This window comes from Crocuta crocuta, unplaced genomic scaffold, assembly GCF_008692635.1.
Source record: "Crocuta crocuta isolate KB4526 unplaced genomic scaffold, BGI_CrCroc_1.0 scaffold430, whole genome shotgun sequence".
NCBI lineage: Eukaryota > Metazoa > Chordata > Mammalia > Carnivora > Hyaenidae > Crocuta > Crocuta crocuta.
Window position 1 is genome coordinate 3113825 of NW_027527934.1, and position 22829 is coordinate 3136653.

Consider the following 22829-nt stretch of genomic DNA (forward strand, 5'->3'; position numbering starts at 1 on the left):
AACCCCCTGGAGCTGGGGCCCTTCACAGAGGTGGGGATGACAGCTAGCCACCAAGCAGGAAACAGCGGGGGACTCCCCCTCCTATCAGCAGATGCCACGACTCTGCAGTTTGAGTCACACAGCACTGTCTTGGCCAGACCTGAACTAATCCTTTGTCCACTTTTCTTCCTCCAGTCTGGGTGCTTAGCTGGCCTGCAAGGGTGGCAGGGAGCTTTGTTGGGCTCGGTAGAGCCGGAGTACAGAAAGGCGACAGCTCAGCCCCCACTTGAGAATCAGGTTCCGTAGTTCCTTCCCTCAGATTCCTTCCGCTGGCTCTCAGGCCGAAGCCTAACTCAGCAGAGCCGGTGGTGAGTGCCCAGGCTGTGGCAGGCTCAGGGAGCAGTGCGCATGGGCCTCTAGCTGCAGGGTGGCAGCCCTTTCTAACCAAGTCACTTCCTTGTAATGCTCTCCAGGGTGCTCGGTCAACTTTGGGACATTACCAAGAACACAGTCCAGGGATTAAGTTCTGGTTCTGTTGGGGAAGGAGGCAGGGGACTGAAACACTCTGACAATAGATGCAAAAATCTTAACCTGTGCTGTTTTCTTGGGAAGGGCCTATGTAGGCCTTCCATGGGAGACATGAAATGCTTCACCACCCCAACAATGTCAGAGCCACGGATTTGATGCAGCCCTCACTCTCTCTCCTTTACAAATCATCACTGCCACATGCTGTCTGTATCAGCTGACAGCTCCACTGAGGGAAGGCTGGAGATGCTGTGCAGGGGAGGTGACTTTGTGCTGCTTTGCACAACATCAACAAGATGAACTTGATCAGAATTTGGGATGGAAGAATCCAGCAGGTGAGAGCTCAGAAGCCATAGAGCACTTGGATCCCAGGGATGAAGGTGGGTCAGGATAGCCACAGCCCTGCCTCGCCTTATGAACTTGAGTCCAGGCTTACCCATACTTGCTCTTTCCCACCCAGATCCTGCCTTCCAGGGTAGGACCACTTTGGGTGACTGTTCTCCTATTTGGCTATCTAGCCTCTTTGATATTCCAGCCATCGCATCATTGTACAAGAGAATGAACTAAGGCCTAGACGCGAGGTAAAGCAACTCACCCAGGATGAAATAGAGACGGGGGGAGAACCAGAAGCCATGACTCCCCACCCTAGTCTGGCGCTTTCCCTCAGCCCTACAGGGGCCCTGTGCTCATAGGCCTAACATGATGCAATGTGCCTGTGAGGTGACAGGCCAGACTTCTGCACAGCAGCGAGAAGTTGTTCTTGTCCTCTTGATCCGCAAGCATGTCATCTGGAAGCCACCTCACATGGTTTATTAGGGCAGCTGAGGAAATACTGGCTCGAAAGGAAATACATCCCGAGTCGGTTGCCATAACCTCGTCCCAGTTGGGAATGTGTGGCTGAACCGAACTCCTGGCTGAAAGCAACCCTGAGGCGCGGTGCTGTGTGGCTTCCCTACTGGGTTCACAGCAATACCTGCCGGGTGCCCACTGGGGACTCCTGGCCCCTCTGCCTCGATGCAAAGTCAGTGGACTGGGAGATCGCCACTGGGTCCTCTTCTGCCCCAGCACGTGGCTAAGCCCTGGTGGATGGGTGGGAAGTGAGAATCAGCTGAGAGCAGAGAGCTGGGGAAGCACTTGTCTCCTTTATTGAACATCCTCAGGGGCACCTCAGCACCGACCGGGCAGCCAGAGCAGGAGAAAGCAGGCAGGAGGCCGGGGGCCGGGAGACACCCACCCTCATTTCCAGTCCTTGAAGAATTGCTTGAAGATGGGACTCTCGCGGCCCTGGGGCAGAATCTCCACCTGCAGAAAGAACGGGGGAGAAGTGTAGCCCACAAGATTCCACCAGGCGAGGCCAGAGCCACAGAGGACGGTGCTGCGCCCCAGGCCTGAGTCCACGTGGCTGTCCAGGCCAGGAGTGCCAAGAGACGAGAAAGATTACAGGGACGTGAACTGAGAAAACCAACTGCTTCAAGAGCTTGCGTGCAGTTTGATAGACGCGCTAGTCACAGATGAGCCTTCCCAGCTCCCCTCAGAAGGACTCATGGAGCCACCGTGCTGGCCCAACGGGCAGCTCAAGCCGGGGACAGTGGCCCAGAGGAGACACATAATCCCTCCAAAGGCCCACCAGGCTCTCTGGGCTGCCAGGGAGGTGCTGCCCAACATCCTCGCTGTTAAATGTTGAAGGATTAAGAGGGGCTTTCCCACCAGATGGTGGAGGCTCAGACTGCTCCAGACTGTGCTCGAGGAGTTCCCGCCTTTCTTGTCCAGTCCTTGGGGCAAGAGGCCACCAGAAGGGCGCGGGAGGAGGAGTTGGGGCTCAAGGCATCTCCTCACCTGAGTGTTGGGGGCATAGCGCATGCGAGAGATGAAGTCCTCTGCCACCCGGAGAGCTGCCTGCCGCTCCTTCTCGTTAGCTTTTCGCCCTGGATAAATAGGAAGGGTTTTTTTTTTTTCTTTTTTAAGAGTGGGGACTCTCTCTAGTCCACATTCCATTTTCTTTTTTTTTTATTTTTTAAATGTTTTATTTATTTCTGAGAGAGAGAGAGAGAGACAGCGTGAGCGGGGTGGGTCAGAGAGAGAGGGAGATACAGAATCTGAAACCGGCTCCAGGCTCTGAGCTGGCAGTCAGCACAAAGCCCGACGCGGGGCTCAAACCCACAAATTGTGAGATCATGACCTGAGCTGAAGTCAGACGCTCAACCGACTGAGCCACCCAGGCGCCCCCACATTCCATTTTCTCAAGGAAATTTCAGGGGAGGTCCATAGAATAGCCAGCCATGTTTTAAGTAAACGGACCAAGAGGCTCCAAGATGCTGAGGAGGTCTTTGGGGGTGTGAGGTCAACCCCTTGTGACTTCTCTCCACACAGAAGCTCCAAGTGACATGAAACTGCTCTTTCAGCCTCCTCTGATCAAAACCTTCTGCTCGGACCAGGGGCCCATGAATATTCAGAGAGAACCAGTGTTCCCCGGGGCATGAGACTCTAAATCTAGAGCCCTGCCCCAGGACACCTCACCTCTGGAGCCTGTCAACCATGCTGATGACAAGAATCAACAAGTATCAAGCCTTTTGTGTAAAACTAAATAGGACAAAAGGGTGTGATTTCTTACAGTCTTCCTCCCATAATGCCAGATAGCCAACATCGGCCTAATGGGTACGCAGGCCATTAGGTATGCCCCCTAAGACCTTATTAAAAGGAAGCCCATCCAGTTATCCATTCCCTCCTGTGGGCAGCCCCTTTAATGCAAGCTATACTCCAGGTGAAGGCAAGATACTTCTCTTCTTGGCTCCCAATTTCTTCTTTGGTTGGTTTTTGTCTTCTCTGGTTTCTCTTTCCAAAATGGTTTGGTTCTTTGCTTGGGGTTAAATTCCCTTCCATGGGCATCTGGGAACCTCTCATGCTTGGAATTGGTCCCATGGGAAAGGTAGCCCGTGGCAGCCCCAATCTCCACTCATCCCCACCCAGCTCGTAGAAAGCTGCCATGCCTTCCCCGAGGCAGGAGTATTACGGGCTAGTAGCAGCGATCCTTAGAACACCTCATCCTTCCCCATCTTCCTAACCAGACCAGAGCCGGGGGGTTTCTCTTGGCTTCGGTTGCCCCCACAAATATCTATTGAGCAAATGCTATTTAGTCACAACACTAGAGATGATACAGTTCTGCTTTCTGGAAATTTATAATCTGGTCGGGGAGGTAAGACACGCTCAAGAAAAGACAAGCATGGAGAAGTAAGGAGGCTCCCAGGGTCACTCAGAAGCTCCGAGCTTTGTTTCAATATTTTCAGAGTTAAACCAAGCAGACAAGTTTACACACAACAGTGTTTCTATCTCCAACCAATACAATCTCTTGGAAAAACAAGTTCCACTAGTTTATTACCCAGCGCACAAAGTGGGATTTAATTTACCTAAAATTTCTCTGTCACACCCCACAGGCAGAATAGCAAGACTGGGGTCCCAGCAGCCCTGAAGGTCTAGAGTGTTCTAGGACTGTGGTCCTCAAAATGTGCTCCTGGACCAGCAACAAGGACTGGGAACCAGTTAGGTATCCAAACTCGGGGGTGGGGGAGGGGTAGCCTTCTGTTTTAAGAGGCCTTCCGGTGATTCTAAAGCATGCTTAAGTTTCAGAACCATTGCCTGGACTTTAGGGGGGCCGAGAATAGCACAGAGAAAGCCCTCAGCGGCTCTGTGGGGCTGTTTTTGAAAGCAGTCAGGCAGGCTGAGCCCTCCAGTGGGAAGCGTGCCCAGCTCCGAGCAGCTGGCACAGCCTCAGGCTAGCCTGGAGAAGCCACACGTACCCTTCCAGATGTAGATCTTGCCACAGAGCCCATTGTCCAGCACGAAGCAGTCATCAGATAGCAGCAGCTCAAGGGCAAAGGGACTGGAGTCAGCCACCTTGGTCAGGTTCATCTGTCCAGTGGCGTCGGAGACCTGGGGGAGGGTGGGCAGTGCCAAATACTACCCCCCACCCCCGACACACAGCCCAAACCTCTAGCCCTACACCACGGCCCCAGTCGGAGGAGACAGGGCAGATGGCATGGACGGGCAGATGGTAGGCACCCCAGCCCTCACATCACACTGCAGCACGGAGGCCCTGCGTCCATCCGCAAATTAGGTGGATTCCAAATTACAAATGAACGCAAAGAATCCGAAAAAGTAAAGCTTGGCATTGGCTTCACACCTCCTTCTCCAACAACGGGCCACAAGTGAAGTGGCTCCTCAAGAGGGCCGGACATCTGTCCATTGCCCATCCTCCCCTCGTGCTAAGCCCCAAATAAACTGCTGTGCCACCCAGCTCAACCTTCCCAGGGTTTTCTCCTCTCCCTTCAGCAAGGCCTGCCTGGGCACAGCGCAGGCCCACAGCGCCCACCTTATATAGAGCTGCGGCCTGGGCATTTGTCCGGTCAGCCGTGAGGTCTTCCTCAGGATTCCCCTCCTTCAGAGCAGGCTTGGGACCCAGGACCTACAGGGGCCAGGGCAGGCCAGGTTTCCAGGGATTTCTGGACACCTGCCCCAGACCTTCCCAACCCACCATGCCCAAGGCCACCACCTCTGGCAGGGGACAAACTGTGTCCTGCACAAGGGCACCCGGCAGAGGTGAGTACAGGCTGAGTCCTCCCCAGCCCACCTGCCAGGCCGCTGGGCCATCCACCCAGAGGGATATTTTATCTGAGTCACACGAGGGCACCAGTGAGCTAGCCACAGCCCTAAACTGTACCCCAGACCACCCACACCCACCCCTGCCATCCTCTACTGACCACCCGCCTCACCCTAGCTTCTCCCAGCTGCCCACCCTAATGTCCCCCAACCTGGATCATCTCAGCGGGCTCTTCCCCATCAGTGACAATCTCCACCTGGGCCTTGCCCTGTCGCTCACTGTCCCTGATGGCCAGGGCCAGGTCCCGTGCCTTGTTGCGCTCCAGGATGTTGGACTTTCCACCACACCAGGCGAAGATGTTCTGGAAGGAAGTAGAGAGGCTCAGCTGCCTGCATCCATCCTCTTGACTGGATGCTGGATGGGGGGGGGGGGGGCCGGGAATGAACTGCCCCCTGAGTCAAGATCATCAAATACACAACACTCTTTGCAAGAGTATTTCTCTGCCCAGCTGCCATCTCCCTCCTGATTTATATTTCTCCACATTGCTTATCCACATGTACTTAAAGGTCTTTATCTTGTTGGTAATCTAGCTCCGCTGGCTAGAAAGTAAGCTTCGTTAGGCCTGGGATGGTTTATTTTGTCTTGCTTTGCTTTGTTCACTGCTGCATGCCCAGTACTGAAACAGAGACTGGCATGTATTTAGGCACAAATAAGTATTGAATGAATGAATGAATGAAAGGGTGAAAGGGTGAATGCCATCCTTGAGCCCAGTATCTCACATTGCTACCTGCACCGTACTGAGCAGCTGGTCCCCTCCTTCTAACTCACTGCTGCCAACCCTCCTTCCAAACTGCTTCAGGGTTGGCTTCCCGCCTCAAACCTTCAGCACGGGATGTGGTCCGGACTCCTCCGACAGTCTCCTGACCTAGGTCTCAGGCAACTTAACAATTTTTGCTCCCACGGCTCCTGTCCCCACTCAGGCTCCCAGTTAGGCTAGCCGCCTCCTTGCTGCCGGCATGCATATCTGCACCTTCCCCCACCTCAATGCCTCAGCTTCAGCTCACCTGTCCTTTCACCTCGAAAGGCATTTCCGCCTCCATAAAGGTCTGGTCAAACGGCACCTTCCTGGGACAAGGGCTTCAGCCCAGGCTAGAGGGACCTCGCCCTGCCCCAAGCTCCCTCAGCACAGGCCCCTGCCTCTCTCAGAGCCCTCATCACATCCTCCCATGCATTACAGCAAGTGATGGGCCTGTCTTGGCTGCCTCCCCGGGGCAGGCAATTCGTGGTCCCCAAGGGGGCTGAGGGTAGGCATCAGACTCACGGAGTGAACAAAATTAACAACTGGCCTGCCTGGCAGCTAACAGGGCTACGAAGACTCCTCGGGAAGAAGAGAGTAGGCTCCAGTGTTAGACACTGGCTGGATGGCAGAGGGAGGTTTCTGTCCTTTTGAACATAAGCTGTTTGCTAATGGCTGGAGTGACTTCTCCCTCCTCTCCCCAGCCTCCCAGTCCCTGGCGCCTGCCTAGCGAGCGGGTGCAGGTACAGCCTCAGCCCCGCCCTGCCCGCAAACCTGGCCCAGGTCCAGGATGAAGCAGTCCCCGGTGTTGAAGCTGTCCCAGCTCAGCGGCCGCTCGGTGGCACGGATGTTCTTCTTCCCCTTCACCTGGTACAGCTTCTTGATAGCAGCTGGAACGGTCCCGGGAGAGGTCTTGTGAAACGCTGACTCCACTCCACCTTCCTGCAGCCCAGACGGGATGACCTGAGAGCCCCGCTGAGAGCGCGACAGAAGGCCCGCAGCCCGCGGCCCACACTCCCGGCGGGCGCCTGGCCCTTTTCTGCAGGGTGAGAGCTGACCGGAAGGAGGAGGGGCTCTTAGGGGAGCCACAGGGTAAGGGTGCTGGGAGGCGGGCTCCTACCTGGTACTGGAGGCCCCGCGGGAAGTAGCTCATGAAGAGGTCGGACTCATTGCCCTGCACCTCTCGGTGCTGCACGGGCCGCTCCCCGAGCAGGGTGTTGAGATGCACCGCCAGCACGGCACAGGCCCCCTGCTCATCCCGGGAGGACTGCTGGCCTAGGGTGGGGGGAGGTGGCAGGGCCAGGCCCGTGAGACCCCTGCCGGCTCCGACTCCGGCCCACACCCCCAACTCGTCCCCCAGCTCCCCGACCTATCCACAGGTGCAGGTGGGACAGCTCCTCCGGGCCGTTGTGCAGCACTAGGTAGGAGTCCCCTGAGAAGAAGACGCCCTGGTTCTCACGCGCCACCGGCACTGGCTTCAGCTTCTCCACCCGCCAGACATGCAGGCCGGGATCCTGCACCGACGCTGGGAACGGAGAGCCGCTGCAGGAGGGAAGAGGGTTGGCGGTGCTGGCCGGGCCCGTGAGGAGTAGACCCAAGCAGAGAGAGCTGGGCAGGCCCCGGGGCTGCAGTGTGGGGGTGAGGGGAGCCTTGAGGAGCCCTTGGGGGCGGAGCAGGGGTGCGAGGGGAGGGGGTTCAGCCTACCTCTGGGGGAGGTGCGTATACATGCTGTTTCCAGTTCTGAAAAGACAGAAGAAGCCGTTGTGATCACAAATGTTATGACACCACCCTTCACATTGGTCTGAGGAGACCTTCCAGGTGTCACATACAGTCGTATACATTAAGTACTTCATCTCCAATAGCCCAAGAGGAGATTACCCTGGCTCCATTATGCAGGCAGAGAAACTGGGGCTTAGAAAGTCTGAAGTCCAAAGTCACAAAGCTTATGAATGGCTAGTGAAAACTAGGTCTCTGGGGCACTGGGTGGCCCAGTCGGTTGAGCATCCCACCCTTGATTTCAGCTCAGGTCAGGATCCCAAGGTCATGGGACTGAGCCCTGAGTTGTCTCTGTACAGAACATGGAGTCTGCTTAAGATTCTCTCTCTCTCTCTCTCTCTCTCTCTCTCTCCCTCTCTCAATCTCTCTCAATCTCTCTCTCTCCCTCTGCCCTTCTCCCCTGTTCACGCACTCACACTCCCTTTCTCTCTCTCTTTAAAAAACAAAAACAAAAAACTAGGTCTCTGACTCCTGGGCCAGCTGGCCAGTGTCTTCCCCTTGCCGTCACCTCTCTTCTGCTTCCAGCCTCTAACTCTGGGCATTGCATGAGGCGATGTACAGCTCTCTAAGCAGTAACTGCTTATATTAGAAAAGTCTAAAATCAAAAACTTAAGTTTCCACCATAGAAACACCAAAGAAGGAAAAGCAAATTAAGCCCCAAATAATCAGAAGACAGTAAATAATAAAAGTAAGAAGAAATTAATAGAAATAAAAAAATAGAATGTCAATGAATCTGGTTTTTAGGGAAAAAAAATCAATAAAACTGATCACCCTTTAGACAAACTAATTAGGAAAAAAACACAAATTTACTGTTTGTAAATAAGAGAGATGACTCACTGCAGATTCTACAAATATTAAAAGGATAAACAGAATATTACAAAAACCTATGCCAATATATTCAACAACATACATGAAATGGGAAAATTCCTTGAAGGATATAAATTATGAAAGTTCACTCATGAAAAAATAGATGACCTAAATAACTCTAATATATATTACAGAAGTTGCATTTGTACTTAAGCCACCTGTCCCCACAGTCCCCAGTTCCAGTCTTGGTACATTCTACCAAAAATTTAAGGAAGACATAATACTAATTCTACACAAACTTTTACAAAAAATAGGAGAGAATACTTCCCAATTCATCCTATGCCACCAGCATTACCCTGATACAACAAATCAGATAGATAAATATATTACAAAAGAAAAAACTAGACCCACATCTTTCATGAACATAGACATAAAAATATTAACAAAATTTTAGCATATGGGAGCACCTGGGTGGCTCAGTTGGTTAAGTGGCGAACTTTGGCTCAGGTCATGATCTCACAGTTTGTGAGTTCAAGCCCCGAGTCAGGATATGTGCTAAGAGCTCAGAGCTTCAAGCCTCCTTCAGATTCTGTGTCTCACTCTCTCTCTCTGCCCCTCCCCTGCTCTCTCTCTCTCTCTCTCAAAAGTAAACATTAAAAAAAATTACAAAAAAAATTTTCAGCATATGGAATTCAATAATATATAAAAAGTATAAAAAACCATGACTAAATGGGTTTATCCCCAGAATGCAAAGTTGATTTAACATCTGAAAATCAAGGGTGCCTGAATGGCTCAATCAGTTAAGCGTACAACTTTGGCTGGGGTCATGATCTGGCAGTTCATGAGTCCCAGAATCCCATCGGATTCTCTCCCTTCCTCCTCTCTGCCCTTTCCCTACACGTTCTCTCTCTCTCAAAATAAATACATAAACTTATAAAAAGATTTGTTTAAAAGTTTAAAGATAAAAATAATAAAATTAAATACAATTTTTAAAAATCTGAAAATCAATAGAATTTACCTTATTAATTATACATATATGAAAAAAACTCTAAAAACCTGATATACAAAGAAGTCATTTTAGATTTCTTTCTCTTTTTTAATGTCTATTTATTTATTTTGAGAGAGAGAAAGAGAGAGTGTTCTCAAGCAGGGGAGGGTCAGAGAGAGAGGAGAGAGAATCCCAGTCTTTACACTCAGCACAGAGCCAGCCACAGGGCTCAAACCCATGAAAACGTGAGATCATGACCTGAGCCAAAAACAAGAATCAGATGCTTAACTGACTGAGCCACCCAGGCGCCCCGGAACCATGAGTTTTAATGTCAAGGAATGCAGGGAGTAGGAGAATTGATTGATATCTTAAGGACAAGATGGCTTCCTTTATTTTTAAAAAAATTTTAGTGCTTATTTGTGAGGGGTGGGAGGGGCATACAAGACAGGGAGACAGAATCTGAAGCAGGCTCCAGGCTCTGAGCAGTCAGCACAGAGCCTGACACAAGACTCAAATCCACAGACCACTAGATCATGACCTGAAGCTAAAGCTGGACGTTTAACCCACTGAGCCACCAAGGTAACCGAAGATGGTTTCCTTTAGGCTACTCATTTATAAGGCAGGTGTACAGTGTATGGGTGGGCCATGAATCAGGTTTTGGGTTTTGTTTTGTTTGTTTTTTAATTGCAAGGTTTTTTTTTTTAATGTTTTTTATTTTTATTTCTGAGAGACAGAGAGAGAGCATGAGCAGGGGTGGGTTAAAGAGAGAAGGAGATACAGAATCCAAAGCAGGCTCCAGGCTCTGAGCTGGCTGTCAGCATAGAGCCCAACATAGGGCTCGAACCCACAGACCGTGAGATCATGACCTGAGCTGAAATCGGACGCTCAACTGACTGAGCCGCTCAGGCACCCCTGCAAGTTTTTATTTAAATGCTAGTTAATTAACGTATGGTAAAATTGATTTCAGGAGTAGAGTTTAGTGATTCATCACTTACATAGAACACCCAACGCTCATCACAACAAGTACCTCCTTAATACCCATGGCCCATTTATACCATCCTTCTGCTCCGCCTCCTCTCCAGCAACCCTCAGTTTGTTCTCTATAGTTAAGAGTCTCTTATGGTTTTCGGGGCGCCTGGCTGGCTCGGTGGGTTAAGCACCCGAGTTAGGCTCAGGTCATGATCTCACGGTTCATGGGTTTAAGCCCCGCGTCCAGCTTTGTGCTGACGGCTCAGAGCCTGGAGCCTGCTTCCAATTCTGTGTCTCGCCCTCTCTCTGCCCCTCCCCTGCTCATGCTCTGTCTCTCCCTGTCTCTCAATAATAAATAAAATGTTAAAATTAAAAAAAAAAAAAGAGNATCTAGTTTGTTTCTTAAATACCACATATGAGTGAAATCATGATATGTGTCTTTCTCTGACTGCCTTATTTCACTTACAGGTTTTTGGTTTAAATAAAGTTTACATACAGTCATGCTGACTTAGAAAGAAATCTGGGGTCGCCTGGGTGGCTGAGTGGGTCAGACTCAGGATTCTCTGTCTTCCTCTCACTCTGTCCCTCCCCCACTCACACTGTCTCTCTCTCCCAAAATAAATAAACAAACTTAAAAAAATTTATCTAAAAAAACCTCACGGTTCCTGCCTATATGCTAATCTATAATCTCTCAAGCTTTTGCAAGATATAGAAAAGTATATAATCCTGTAAAGACTATTCATTCTCTAGAGCACTTCCTTGTGAAGAATGTCTCTCGGGTAGCTGTCCAGCTGTCCTAACTTGGGCTCAAATAAAACTCTTTCTTTCTTTTAGAGATTCTAAAAGGTTTGTTCAGTTTACACTGACAATATATACATATAGAAGTATGAATATGTATATACATCTATATGGATATATGTGTATGTTGCATTGGCAATATATGTGTGTGCACGTATCTAACCATCACAATAGATTCAGAAAAAGCATTTGCCGGCGCGCCTGGGTGGCTCAGTCAGTTGAGCGTCCGACTTCGGCTCAGGTCATGATCTCACGGTTCATGGGTTCGAGCCCCGCATCGGGCTCTGTGCTGACAGCTAGCTCAGAGCCTGGAGCCTGCTTTGGATTCTGTGTCCCTCTCTCTCTGACCCTCCCCTGCTCCTGCTGTCTCTCTCTCTCTCTCAGAAATAAATAAAACATTTAAAAATTAAAAAAAAAAAAAGAAAAAGCATTTGCCAAAATTCTACATCCATTCCTGACTAAAAAAAACAATAAATAAATAAATAAAACCAAAAAACATTCATCAAAATAGGAATAAAAGGGAACTTCCTCAACCTGATAAAAGGCACCTACCAAAAACAAACACAGAAACACAAAATCCCCAGCGCTCACATTTTGCTCAGTTCCTTCCCAAATTCTCAACTCTTCCTGGGGAATCCCACACATTCCCAAGTATCAACTTTCACTTCTCTGAGCCCAGCTTCCCTCAGACGCCTCTGTAGGGGCCAAGTGCGGGCCACGCCAAGATGGGCCACTTTAGTATGAACATTATTTTGAGTTAAACGCAATCAAAACCCAATCAATTCAGGGAAAGCAGTTTATCTCTGCCTAATCTGCCTGCTTATCCCAGGAAAAGGGCTCTTAACACATTTTTCTTTACCTAAGAAACTTACCTACATAATAGGCTAACCTTTGTTTTTTCCAAGCATCTCCTTTCACCTTTCTGCTAATGGTCTTTCTCCCCTTTTGTATCCTCCAACCCCACCCCTCTCCTTAGCTTCTATGAGGCTTGTTGCTCCCTTGTGTCTAGAATTTCCAGGTCTTTGTGGATTCCCCATATGTATACCATTAAATGTGATTTTCTCCTGTTAATCTGTCTCATGTCAATATGATTCTAAGTCCAGCTAGAAGGACCTTGAGGGGCAGAGGAAATTTTTCTTCCCCAACCCCTCAAACATCATGTTTATTCTATAGGTTCAACGAGCAACTTTTTTGGACAACTTACCCAGGGGAAAAATGGTAAAGGCAAACATTAAAAAAAAAATATATATATATATATATATTTAATTCAGCAAATGCAGTAACTACAGCTGCACTCACTGTCTCTTGCCTATATTCCCATTACTAGAGAGTTTCTTTTTTTTCTTTTTTTTTTTTTTTTTGGCTTAAAATGCACAGCCCACACTACCAACCACAGCAACACCATTCACGCTGTGCACGTGAACAGCACTTTTGTAAGGTGAGCCTCTGTGACACAGGGTAAGGGCCTGGGGGTGGGATTTCAAGACGAGGGGGCACCTGGGGAGACTGGCACCTTGGGGAGATTCTTAGGGCCTGAGGGAGCAGGAAGGGCCAAGAACCCTCTTTAGGGGATGGGCAGGAGAGCAGAGGGTGTTAGGTCTGAGTGGAAAACAGCAGAAACGCGAGCAGCAGCGATAAGGGAGGTAAAATGCCCTGTGAATCATGACTTCTTTTCCATCTCTAACTAACAACATTGCTGGAGGCAGTTTTCAGAACCGCACTTCCCAAAGCAGGAGGCAGTGAGGGGGAAGTGAGGGGGAGGGAAGCTTTCATGTTTTTCCTTTCCACAGAAGGTCACATGCTGTGCCCACATCCCCTGTTGCGGGTGGCTCAGCCTGTGACTCAGGTCGGAAGGGGTGAGGCGGCTGCCCCACGCCCAAGCCAGCGGAGAGAGCTTGGGAACAGGGATGGTGTGAACAAGCGGGTCAACTGTTAGCTTTACTATTTTTCCTTCTGTGTTACCAATTCGAGAGCTCGGGCCACAGCTCAAAAGCAGGTAGTCCCGCCGTGGGACTACCGGCCTCTCAGAGCCACTGCAAGGTTTTGATGAAAGGGGCCTGGCCACCTGCTACTTCATCACCCTGGCAGCCTGTTCAGATTACCTTGGCATCCTATAAAAACTACACATGTGTCCGTTCTGGGCCTGGAGATTTTGATTCCACAGGTGTGGAGCGGGGCCTGTGCATCTCCATTCTGAACATATGTTCCAGGTGATTCTGTGCTGCCAGTTAACTGTCCAGAAAGACATCTCACACTCGCCCATATGTTAGAATCATCAAGCTCAAAAAAATCCCAAATGTCTGGCCACACCAAACCAGTTAAAATCGGACTCTCTGGGATGCAGCCTGGACACTGGGTTTGAGAAGTCCCAGGTTGACTCAGCTGGGACTGAAACTGCGCCTGTCCCATCAGATCCCTGCCCCTCCAGGCTCTCCCAGGTAAGGAGCCCTTGGACACGAGGACTTCTCACTCCTCTCCCTGCCAGCCACTCGGCCCAAGCCCACAGCTCCTGGAGCTTTCTCAGTAAGCACACCCACCCTCACATCCGTCCATGCCACACCGCCCTCCAGGCCCATACCAAACCCCCGCTGTCCAAGGAGCCTTCCAGGACATTCGGTAGCCTCAGCCTTCTCCCAGCCCCCTCACTCAGGAGCGTGTACCCCAGTCTCTGCTGGCAGGCTGTCTTACAGCTTCCCGCCCCAGCCGCAGCAGCGGACTTGCCTGACCCCCTGCACTCCTCAAGCTACCCACGACACGGTCTATTCAATTCCCCGCGCAGTCTACCCTGGGAACTTGGCACTGGCCAGAATGAGGGTGTGAGGATGGTAGGGGCATAGAAATGAGGAAGAACAACCCACGTCTCACGGTCTGACTGGAGGGGGCAGAGAAGTAAGGGAGCCATCACACCCCAGCGGGGCCACATACTTCCCCTAGGTGGGGAATGTCACAGAATCACAGATGTCGGCATTAGAAGGAACCTAAATGCTCTACAGCTGCCTCCCAACACATGACCATACACACAGTGCAGGAATCCCTTCGATGGCATCCCTCACCATCCTCCTCTTGAACACTTCTGGTGATGGGGAACTCACCACTTCACAAGGCAGCTTCCTCCATATATACCTCATACGTTAAAATCTTTGCTTCCTCCCACTCCCCACAGTGCACTGAGTTATGGACCTGCCAGCCTCCCCTACTAGACTATAAATTTGGGCAGAGACTATATTTTGCCTCTCTAGCTGGAACCTGAAGGGGAGTAAAACTACCACCCCAAAATAGGCCTCTTTGGCCTGATGATTATATTTTAAACTGGCTATTTTTCTTTCCTTTTTTAAACTATTTTTAAGAAGCAGCAGACACAGGTGACATTCTGAAAACCAAGAGAAGTTGCCCTATGTAAGAGATGTCTACATTTATAAGGAAATCTCCATGGGTGAGGGTATCTCCACACTAGATGAGGAAGGGAGACCCTGGCGGCCAGCCCTCACCCGCCTAGGAGGGTCCCAGCCCACAAGTCCCAGGAACACACTCTTGCCTCAGCCTCCTAGCCACTTTCACCTTTCTGCAGCTCTCCTTGCTCTTAGTTCTGCTTTTCAGGCTCCAGGGCCTCCCTGCCCGCCCCACCCAGCTTCTCTTCTGACCAAGGAGAAATCGGCCACTTAAATCTGCATAACAATCTTGCCCTTGTTTACCACGCCTTTCCCAGGAACCTCCCATATCTGACCCCCAACATCTTTTGTCTTGAGCAGAAGATGGTATTTAAGGTGACGGCTTCATTTGGGGAAGTTTTCCTGGATCTCTCCCAAGTATTCCAGAGGTATACACAATTATTAAGCTTTTGGTTTTCTCCTGGCAATCTGTCTTCTATCAATTTAATAGACTGGCCAAAGCTCCTGGAAGGGAAGCAGGGAGAGCTTTCCAGCCGCTGCAAGCCCCACCCTGTGCCCAGCACCCTGCGCCCTGCAGGTGCTCAGAGGGCGCGTCAGAGGCACAGGACCTGTGGGACTCACTAGAGCAGCTGGAGCCCAAGAGAAAGGGTGGGGACTTCACAGGTTGCGACAGGCTGCAGCGGCCCCGGAGGCAGAAGCTGAGGCTGGGGAATCCGGTGAGACAGGCCAGGGGCCTGGGGTTCAGCAGGATGCACACGGAGCATCCACAGCCCAGACTCAGGAAGGGACCTGCCTTTGAGGACACCCTGGGGGACCTGGGGGCAGGGGGGAGGTGCCGCCATCATGCATACTTTTAAGGCAATGCTTGACAACTGTCAGAGCGACAGTCGTCCTCTGGGGCTCTCTCTGCCCTCCTCAGACGCTGACTCTGTTGATCCCTACAAGTCCCTTCACCTCACAGTCCGTTGGCCCCTAGTTGTGAAATGAAACAGCCCCTACCCTTCTCCCCAAGAAAGGGTGGGGGGGTGAGTGTCAACACAGGAAATGGCTGCAGGGCTTCCCAGCCTGGGGTACGGACATTTGGGAAGGGAGCTGGGTCCAGAGGCCTGGCCTGGGGACTCCTTGGCCAGTGCTCTTTCCCCTGACACCAAGTGAGATCCCTCCTCCACCCTCCCCTCCCTCCTTCTCCCCTCTCCCCTGCCCCAGGCCGACCACCAGACCCCAGCAGAAGCCTTGCTGAATTTGCAAAACAATGGCTGTGCTGCAGTTTGAATTCCAAGGCTAGGCCTGCTCTCCCCCTCCCCCAAGCACTGCAGCCCACCTGTCTACCGTCAGGCCAGTCGCGTTTTAGGGACAGGCATCCTCAAATCTGGCAGGAGGTGGGGCACCACCTCTCCCACCAGCCCGGGACACGCCTGACCCAGGAGTTGTTTGTCTGTATCCCGAGCCCAACCCACCTTCCTCCGGGGCAACCGTGGGGCTCCAGACAGACAATAAATGTACCCAGGGCCTGGCACAAAGCTGCCAGGGGGGACAGGAGTCCGGGACAAAGCGGCTTCCAGAAATGCGAGTCTGTTTCCTGACCCTGGCGGCCAGCCCTCACCCCCTAAGAGAGTCCCAGCCAGCAAGTCCCAGGGGCCGACTCTCCCTCAGCCACCTGGCCACTTTCACCTTTCCGCAGCTCTCCTTCCTCCCTCTTCAGCTTTTCTGGCTCTTCTGCCTCCTGGGCCGCCCCACCCAGCTTCTCACTTCCCGAGGTCCCCTCCCGGGCTGCCCCGCCCACCTGCTCCCCGCGCCCCGCCCTTCTGCCCCAACCCTGCAGACCCTTGTCCCCTCCCACGAGGGGGACAGGGCTGAGGGGCCGGCCGGCCTCTGAGTCCGGGACCTGCAAGGAGGGCGAGCCCCAGGAAGACTACCACACTCACCAGCCTCGGGCTGACGTGTGTGTCTGCCGGCCCGGGGCCTCTGTGGGTTAGTCACATTTCCTGGGTGGGGTCACTGCCTCTGCCCTGACTTTTTCCTCCTCCCCCAGACTTGTCTTTTCTCCTAGCCTTGAATGCATCCATTTGATTTTCTTTTTCTTTTTTTTTTTTTTTTAAGCTCCCTAATGAACTAATGAGGGAGTGTCTGGGGTCTAGGAAACATTCTTTGCTGTGTCCTGGAGGCCAAATACCTCTGGAGTCTACCTTCCGTCATCTTCTTGTTCACCAGATGTTTACTGACACGCAGTCTGGGCACTGGGTGCTCTGAGTGAGGGTCAGCAGTAAAATGAAAGGTGGTTAGGGGCGCCTGGTTGGCTTACTCAGTAGAGCATGCGACTCATGAGCTTAGGGTTGTGAGTCTGAGCCCCATGTTGAGCATAGAGCCTACTTTAAAAAATAAAAATAAAAAGAAGGGTGGTTCTGGCCCAACCCGGGGGGCCATCCTGCCTACATCATAGGACCCTAGGGCTAGTCAGGTCCAACTTGCTCGCACACTTACTAGGAGGCCGAGGCCCTGGGAGCACAGGTGGCTTGCACAGGGACGGGACCCAGGTCACACAGGAAAGGGAAGTAGGGGCAGTGTAAGGGAAGCTTCCATTTCTTTCTGAATACTTGCAGAGGTATGAAGCAGAATCTGTGTGCATCCCGGGACAAAGAGGGCACCCAGCTACTCAGCCCCGTGTGTGCTCTTCAGCCTGGGACTCTGGCTTGTCTGTCCTGGACAAGGGTCCAGGCTCTGGCCCAGGGCCGGTCCACAGGCTCATCAAAGATAGGGCTCAGGCTTTAGGGTCAAGGCCCCACCCAGAAGGCAGCAATTCGGGCAGTGAAACTAAGTCAATTCATGTGTTAAAAATTTCTGGGCCAGAGCAAGATAGAAAGTTCTCTTCAGAGAATGCAAACTAGCAGGCATCTGAGAGTCTCCATGGCCTTAAAAATAGGGTAGTCTGGGTTGTAATATCAGTAAGAGCCTTGTCGCCCCAAGAGCCAGAGGCTGGGCAGATAACCTGGCAGAATGGAAGGAGTTGAATGGTTTGGCTGCTTACTGGCTGTATTTAACCTCCTGGAGCCTCACTGTGCTCAATCTGTAAAATGGACATAAAGATAATAGTAAAGATTAATTGAGATCATAAAATTAATTAGCAAATAGATACTCGGTAAACCTAGACTTCTTTTTCTTCCCCACAAAGAGAATTTACTAGGGGACCCCAGCCCCGGGTGCTGGGCACCTCAGGAAGTACCCCCCCCACCCTTGAACTCATGCTGGGGCTGGCAGGGGCCTGGGAAGTTAAACCACACATCACCACTCCTCACCCAGCCCCCACTCCCACCCTAGCAAGGTTTACCCACTCTAGTCTGCACTGGCACATAACCAGGGTGGCCTTTAGGTTCTGGACTCTGTGCATGACTAAGGACACAAGGACGAACAGGAGACACTGTTCTCCACATTTAAGCCTCACTTGGCTAAATTTGGCCCCATCAGCACAAAAATAAAAAGAGGTTTGCAAATTAACAGTGAAACAAAAGAGCAGGTCACTCAACCTGGGAATCCCAAACAATGGGAACTCAAACAATGCTAAAGACATTATCTGGTAACCAGATTCTAAAACTTGTTTTTTTTGGTTTGTTTGTGGGTTTTTTTTTTTTTTTTTAACTAGACACACATTTTTCCTCTCCATCAGGACTCGCCCAGCAGGAATGATCAGTTTGTCCCAGATGCAGCAAAATAAAACATTTCTTTAGCAAGCGTCCGCCCTCTACTACTTCTCATTTCAGGAATTGGGGAGATGCAATTAGGCAAGCGAGTGTGCCCCAAAGAGGAGAGGGAGGAGAGGGCACCCCGAGGAGGCGGCCCTGGGCCAGCTGAGCCCCTCTGACTCCTATAGAGGACTGGGCACTGGCGGTCAGAGCTTAGAATGGTACTTGCCTAACTTTCCTAACAGCACCTTGCTTGGTAGCTCAGGGCCCACCCCCAACATGGGAATCAGAGAGAGGGGCCTGGTGAGGGAGGGCGCTGCTGAGCCACCCCACGTCCAAGTGGACCTAGAATTGAGGTGGGCGTTGGGGAGGCTAACAGCCGTGCAGTGCAGAAAATTCTGCCAGGGGATTGCAGTGTCCAGAGCCCAGTCGATCCTTGGTCTCAATCAAGCTATAACGACTGCTGTCTGTCCCTGCTGCTGTCTGACCCTTGAGTGCCTGCTATGTACCCAGTGCTTTATTGTTATTATTATTATTTTTTAGAAAGGGAGAGGGGATCCCAAGCAGGTTCCATGCTCAGCGTAGAGCCGGCTGCAGGACTCAATCCAATAACCCTGGGATCATGACCTGAGCCGAAATCAAGAGTTCCACACTCAACCTACTGAGCCACCCAGGCTCCCCTCTACTCAGTGCTACTGTCACTGCCACATGAGGTGGTTCTGTCCTAGGCCTACTACCATCATAATTATGCTTAATGGACAGAGAAGTGTCAGGGAGGCTCAGAGGGGGTGACTTGTCCAGGGTCACACTGCAAGTTCGGTAGCAGAAGCAGGATTCTAGCCCAGGCTGGTCTGATTTCAAAGCTGGTGTTAGACCTGCAATACTTCACCCTTCTCTCTCTCTCTCTCTTTTCTTTTTTTTTTTTTTTTTTAATTTTTGAGAGAGAGAGAGAGACAGAGTGCAGGTCGGGGAGGAGTAGAGAGAGAGGGAGACAGAATCTGAAGCAGGCTCCAGGCTTTGAGCTGTCAATGCAGAGTTGGATCATCTCCTGGTCCTGAGTTTAAGCTCCACAGTGGAAGTAGAGTTTACTTTTAAAAATAAATAGGAGGGCGCCTGGGTGGCTCAGTTGGTTAGGCATCTGACTTTGGCTCAGATCATGATTTTGCAGTTTGTGGGCCTGAGCTCCACGTTGAGCTCTGTGCTGACAGCTCAGAGCCGGAGTCTGAAGTCTGCTTTGGATTCTGTGTCTCCCTCTCTCTATTCCTCCCTTGCTCTCTCTCTCTTTCTTTCTCTCAAAAATAAATAAACATTTAAAAAAATTTTAATATAAAAAATAAATAAATAGGGGCACCTGGGTGGCTCATCAGCTAAGTGTCGGACTCTTGATTTAGGCTCAGATCATGATCTCGCAGTTCCTGGGTTCAAGTCACACATTGGGCTCTGCGCTAAAAGCACAGAGCCTGCTTGGGATTCTCTCTCTCCTTCTCTCTCTGTCCTCCAACCCCCCCCCCCCCCGTTTGCTCTCTCTCTCTCGATAAATAAATAAACATTAAAAAACTTAAAAAACAAAATAAGATTAATTAAGTTTATTTTAAAAAATATCCAACCAGCTTGAATTTCTCTGAGGCCCACTGATGGGGCTTGGGGTTAGAGAAGCAGCTGAAAGCCTGGTTCTACCCCTTTCTATCTAGGCCATGCTGGGCAACCACACTTCACAGAGCAGTGCTTAGAAACCACCCTCCACTTGTCCACCCTTCTCTGACAACTGCTCACCCTGCAGACTCAGCTGAGATATCTGTCTCCTGAAACATGCAGCGATCCCTGCCTCCCTCCTCTGTGGTCCCCAGGTACTCTGAGCATCACGGCCACTGGACTGTCTGGGCCCACAGCCTCCATGGAAAAACTTTTCAACCATATCCCACTGGCAAAGTTTCAATTGTATCCATGGGTAATCTAGTTACCCCTGGCCCACTTCCCAACAATTGTGCCCTGCCAAAGCCCAGCCAGGCACAGTCTTCCCAGAGCATTCCTGTTTTCTACAGTGTTTAGGTGAAATTTACAGTGAAATGCACAAATCAGAATCATTTAGCTTAATGAGTTTGGTATATGCAAACACCCAAGCAAACCAACATCCTACCAAGATATAAAGCACTTCCACCCCCCCTAGAAAGTTCCCTTGCCACCACTTTTACCATCTGCCACATGTGTGCTTCTCCCAACACACTGCTGGCTCTTCCAGCCCAGGAGCTGTGTGAGGTCATCCTTGTGAACTAAAGGGCCCAAGGGCAGGCCATCTTAAGACGGGCCACTTTGGCATGAACGTTATATTGAGTTGAACTCTTGAAATCACTGTTGCACTCTATGCTAACTAACTTGGATGTAAATAGAAAGAAAGAAAGAAAGAAAGAAGGAAAGAAAGAAAGAAAGAAAGAAAGAAAGAAAGAAAGAAAGAAAGACAAAAGAAGAAAGAAAGAAAGAAAGAAAGAAAGAAAGAAAGAAAGAAAGAAAAGAAAAGAAAAGAAAAGAAAAGAAAAGAAAAGAAAAGAAAAGAAGGAAAGATTAAAAAAAAAAAAAAGGCAAGGGGAGCCTGGGCAGTTCAATCAGTTAAGCATCCGACTCTTGATTCCGACTCAGGTCATGATCTCACAGTTTGGGAGTTTGATCCTTATATCAGGCTCTGCACTGACAGTGCAATACCTGCTTGGGATTCTCTCTCTCTCTCTCTCTCTGCGCCCCCCCCAAATAATCATTAAAAAAGAAAAAAGACAATCAAAACCCAGCAGATTAAGGAAAACCTCTTTACCCACTTTTCATACCAAATGCCTAGAAAGAATTTAGATAGAGGGCCTGCTCCAGAAAGACAGGTATCACTATTAGTGACTACATTATGCTATGAATTAGGTATGGAAGACAGGAAGGAACCTAACAAGGCCGGTTTGACCAAAGGCCTGTATATTCCATTGTTTCTGAGTGGCCTAGAAAACATTTGATTACCGAACATTTACTCTTTTTCATCCTCCTACGAATTGCATTCTTTCTCTTTGAAGCCCCAGTAATCCTACCACCTTCTCCTTAATTCAGAATGACGTATAGATCTCATTTTGCCTGTCCCTGGAATTTCCATGTCTGTGTGGGTTTTCCATATGTACGCTATGAAATTAGATTTTTTTTCCTGTTAATCTGTCTCATGCCAATTTGATTTTTAGTCCAGCTAGAAAGACCTTGAAGGGGACAAGAAATACTTGTTCCCCGACAGACCCCAGCACCCAGTAATGCATCTGGCAGGTAATAGACGCTAAAAAAAAAATTTTTTTAATTAAATGTATTTACAGATTAGAGAGCAAAAGTCTCACGTTCTTGTATGGCCCCAAGGCACTGTCACCTTGGGAAAGTCACTTAAGCCTTCTGAGCCAAGCTTCCTCACCTGTGAAGGCAAGACAATAATGCAGTCATGCTACCTTAGGGGATTGTGGGTTTCTGCTAAGATGACCCATGGGAGGCTCTTTGAAGAGAATAAAGGCCTAGACAGACACAAGCTGCTATTACCATTATTATTAATAAACTCCTACTTCGAGGACAAACATCTGGTTGAAAGAAACCAGGAGAGAGAGAGGCATCCAACACTGACTTCCGGGCTTGGCTACTTGGGCTCTGGCCAAGGTCTGGAGCCACTCAGGATGGCCAGCTCTCTGCTTCTGTGTTCATAGACCCAGGCTTATGGATTGATTTCCGGGGCTAAGAATTTCCTGAAATTGCAAAGGATTCTCCCTAATTGAGTTCCCAACCTGGCTTCTAACTACCCTGCCATATGGTCCTCTCCTAGTCTGTTTCCCATCTGTAAAATGCAGGCACCAGACGAGGAGTCCCTTCTGGGTCCTCTGACTCCAATCCAGAGGCACAGCTCAGGCTGAGATGTTGTATTTCCTCAGCCTGGGAAGCTGGGAGGGATCTGTTGCAGCACTTAAAATTCCAACAATCTTAATTCCCCCCAAATATTCCTTTGAAGGCATTGACTCAGGATGTGTCTAGCCTTTAAATTTGATCTGTAATGAGTTTTTCTAGATCGTTTCAACCAGCTCTGAGGAATGGCTGGGGGTCTGGGCCACCATACTTTCTTTTTTTTAAGTTTACTTATTTACTTTGAGAGAGAGAGAGCGTGTGCCTGTGCACACAAGCAGGAGAAGCAGCAGGGAGAGGGGTGAGAGAGAACACCAAGCAAGCTCTGCACTCAGCACAGTGCCCGATGTGGGGCTCAGTCCCATGAGTAGTAAGTTCATGACCTGAACCAAAATCAAGAGTCTGATGCTTAACTGACTTAGCCACCCAGGTGTCCCATGAACTGCCATATTTTCTTTAAAAAGGTTTTTTTTAACGTTTATTTTTGAGAGAGAGACAGAGTGTGAGCAGGGAAGGGGCAGGGAGAGAGGGAGACATAGAATCAGAAGCAGGCTCCAGGCTCTGAGCCATCAGCACAGAGCCCGACACGGGGCTCGAACTCCCAAACCACAAGATCATGATCTGAACCAGTCAG

The 22829-nt window shown here is 50.2% G+C and overlaps 1 protein-coding gene across 4 annotated transcripts; it reads right to left on the reverse strand.

Moving 5' to 3' along the window:
• Nucleotides 1-1627: 1627 nt before the first annotated feature.
• On the reverse strand, nt 1628-16566 carry CAPG (capping actin protein, gelsolin like). Of its 4 annotated transcripts, none has more exons than XM_077751920.1 (10): nt 16547-16566; nt 7599-7634; nt 7264-7436; nt 7015-7169; nt 6669-6836; nt 5310-5459; nt 4871-4963; nt 4299-4431; nt 2341-2429; nt 1628-1806 (listed from the first exon to the last, which is right to left on the reverse strand). In XM_077751920.1, exons 2-10 carry the CDS (start codon nt 7619-7621, stop codon nt 1741-1743), a joined length of 1050 nt encoding a protein of 349 aa, XP_077608046.1. In that variant the 5' UTR covers nt 7622-7634; nt 16547-16566; the 3' UTR covers nt 1628-1740. The 4 variants fall into 4 exon arrangements, with proteins under 4 accessions (XP_077608046.1, XP_077608044.1, XP_077608047.1 ...); XM_077751918.1 differs by lacking the exon at nt 16547-16566 and adding an exon at nt 16293-16377; XM_077751921.1 differs by lacking the exon at nt 16547-16566 and adding an exon at nt 16279-16299.
• Nucleotides 16567-22829: the final 6263 nt, after the last annotated feature.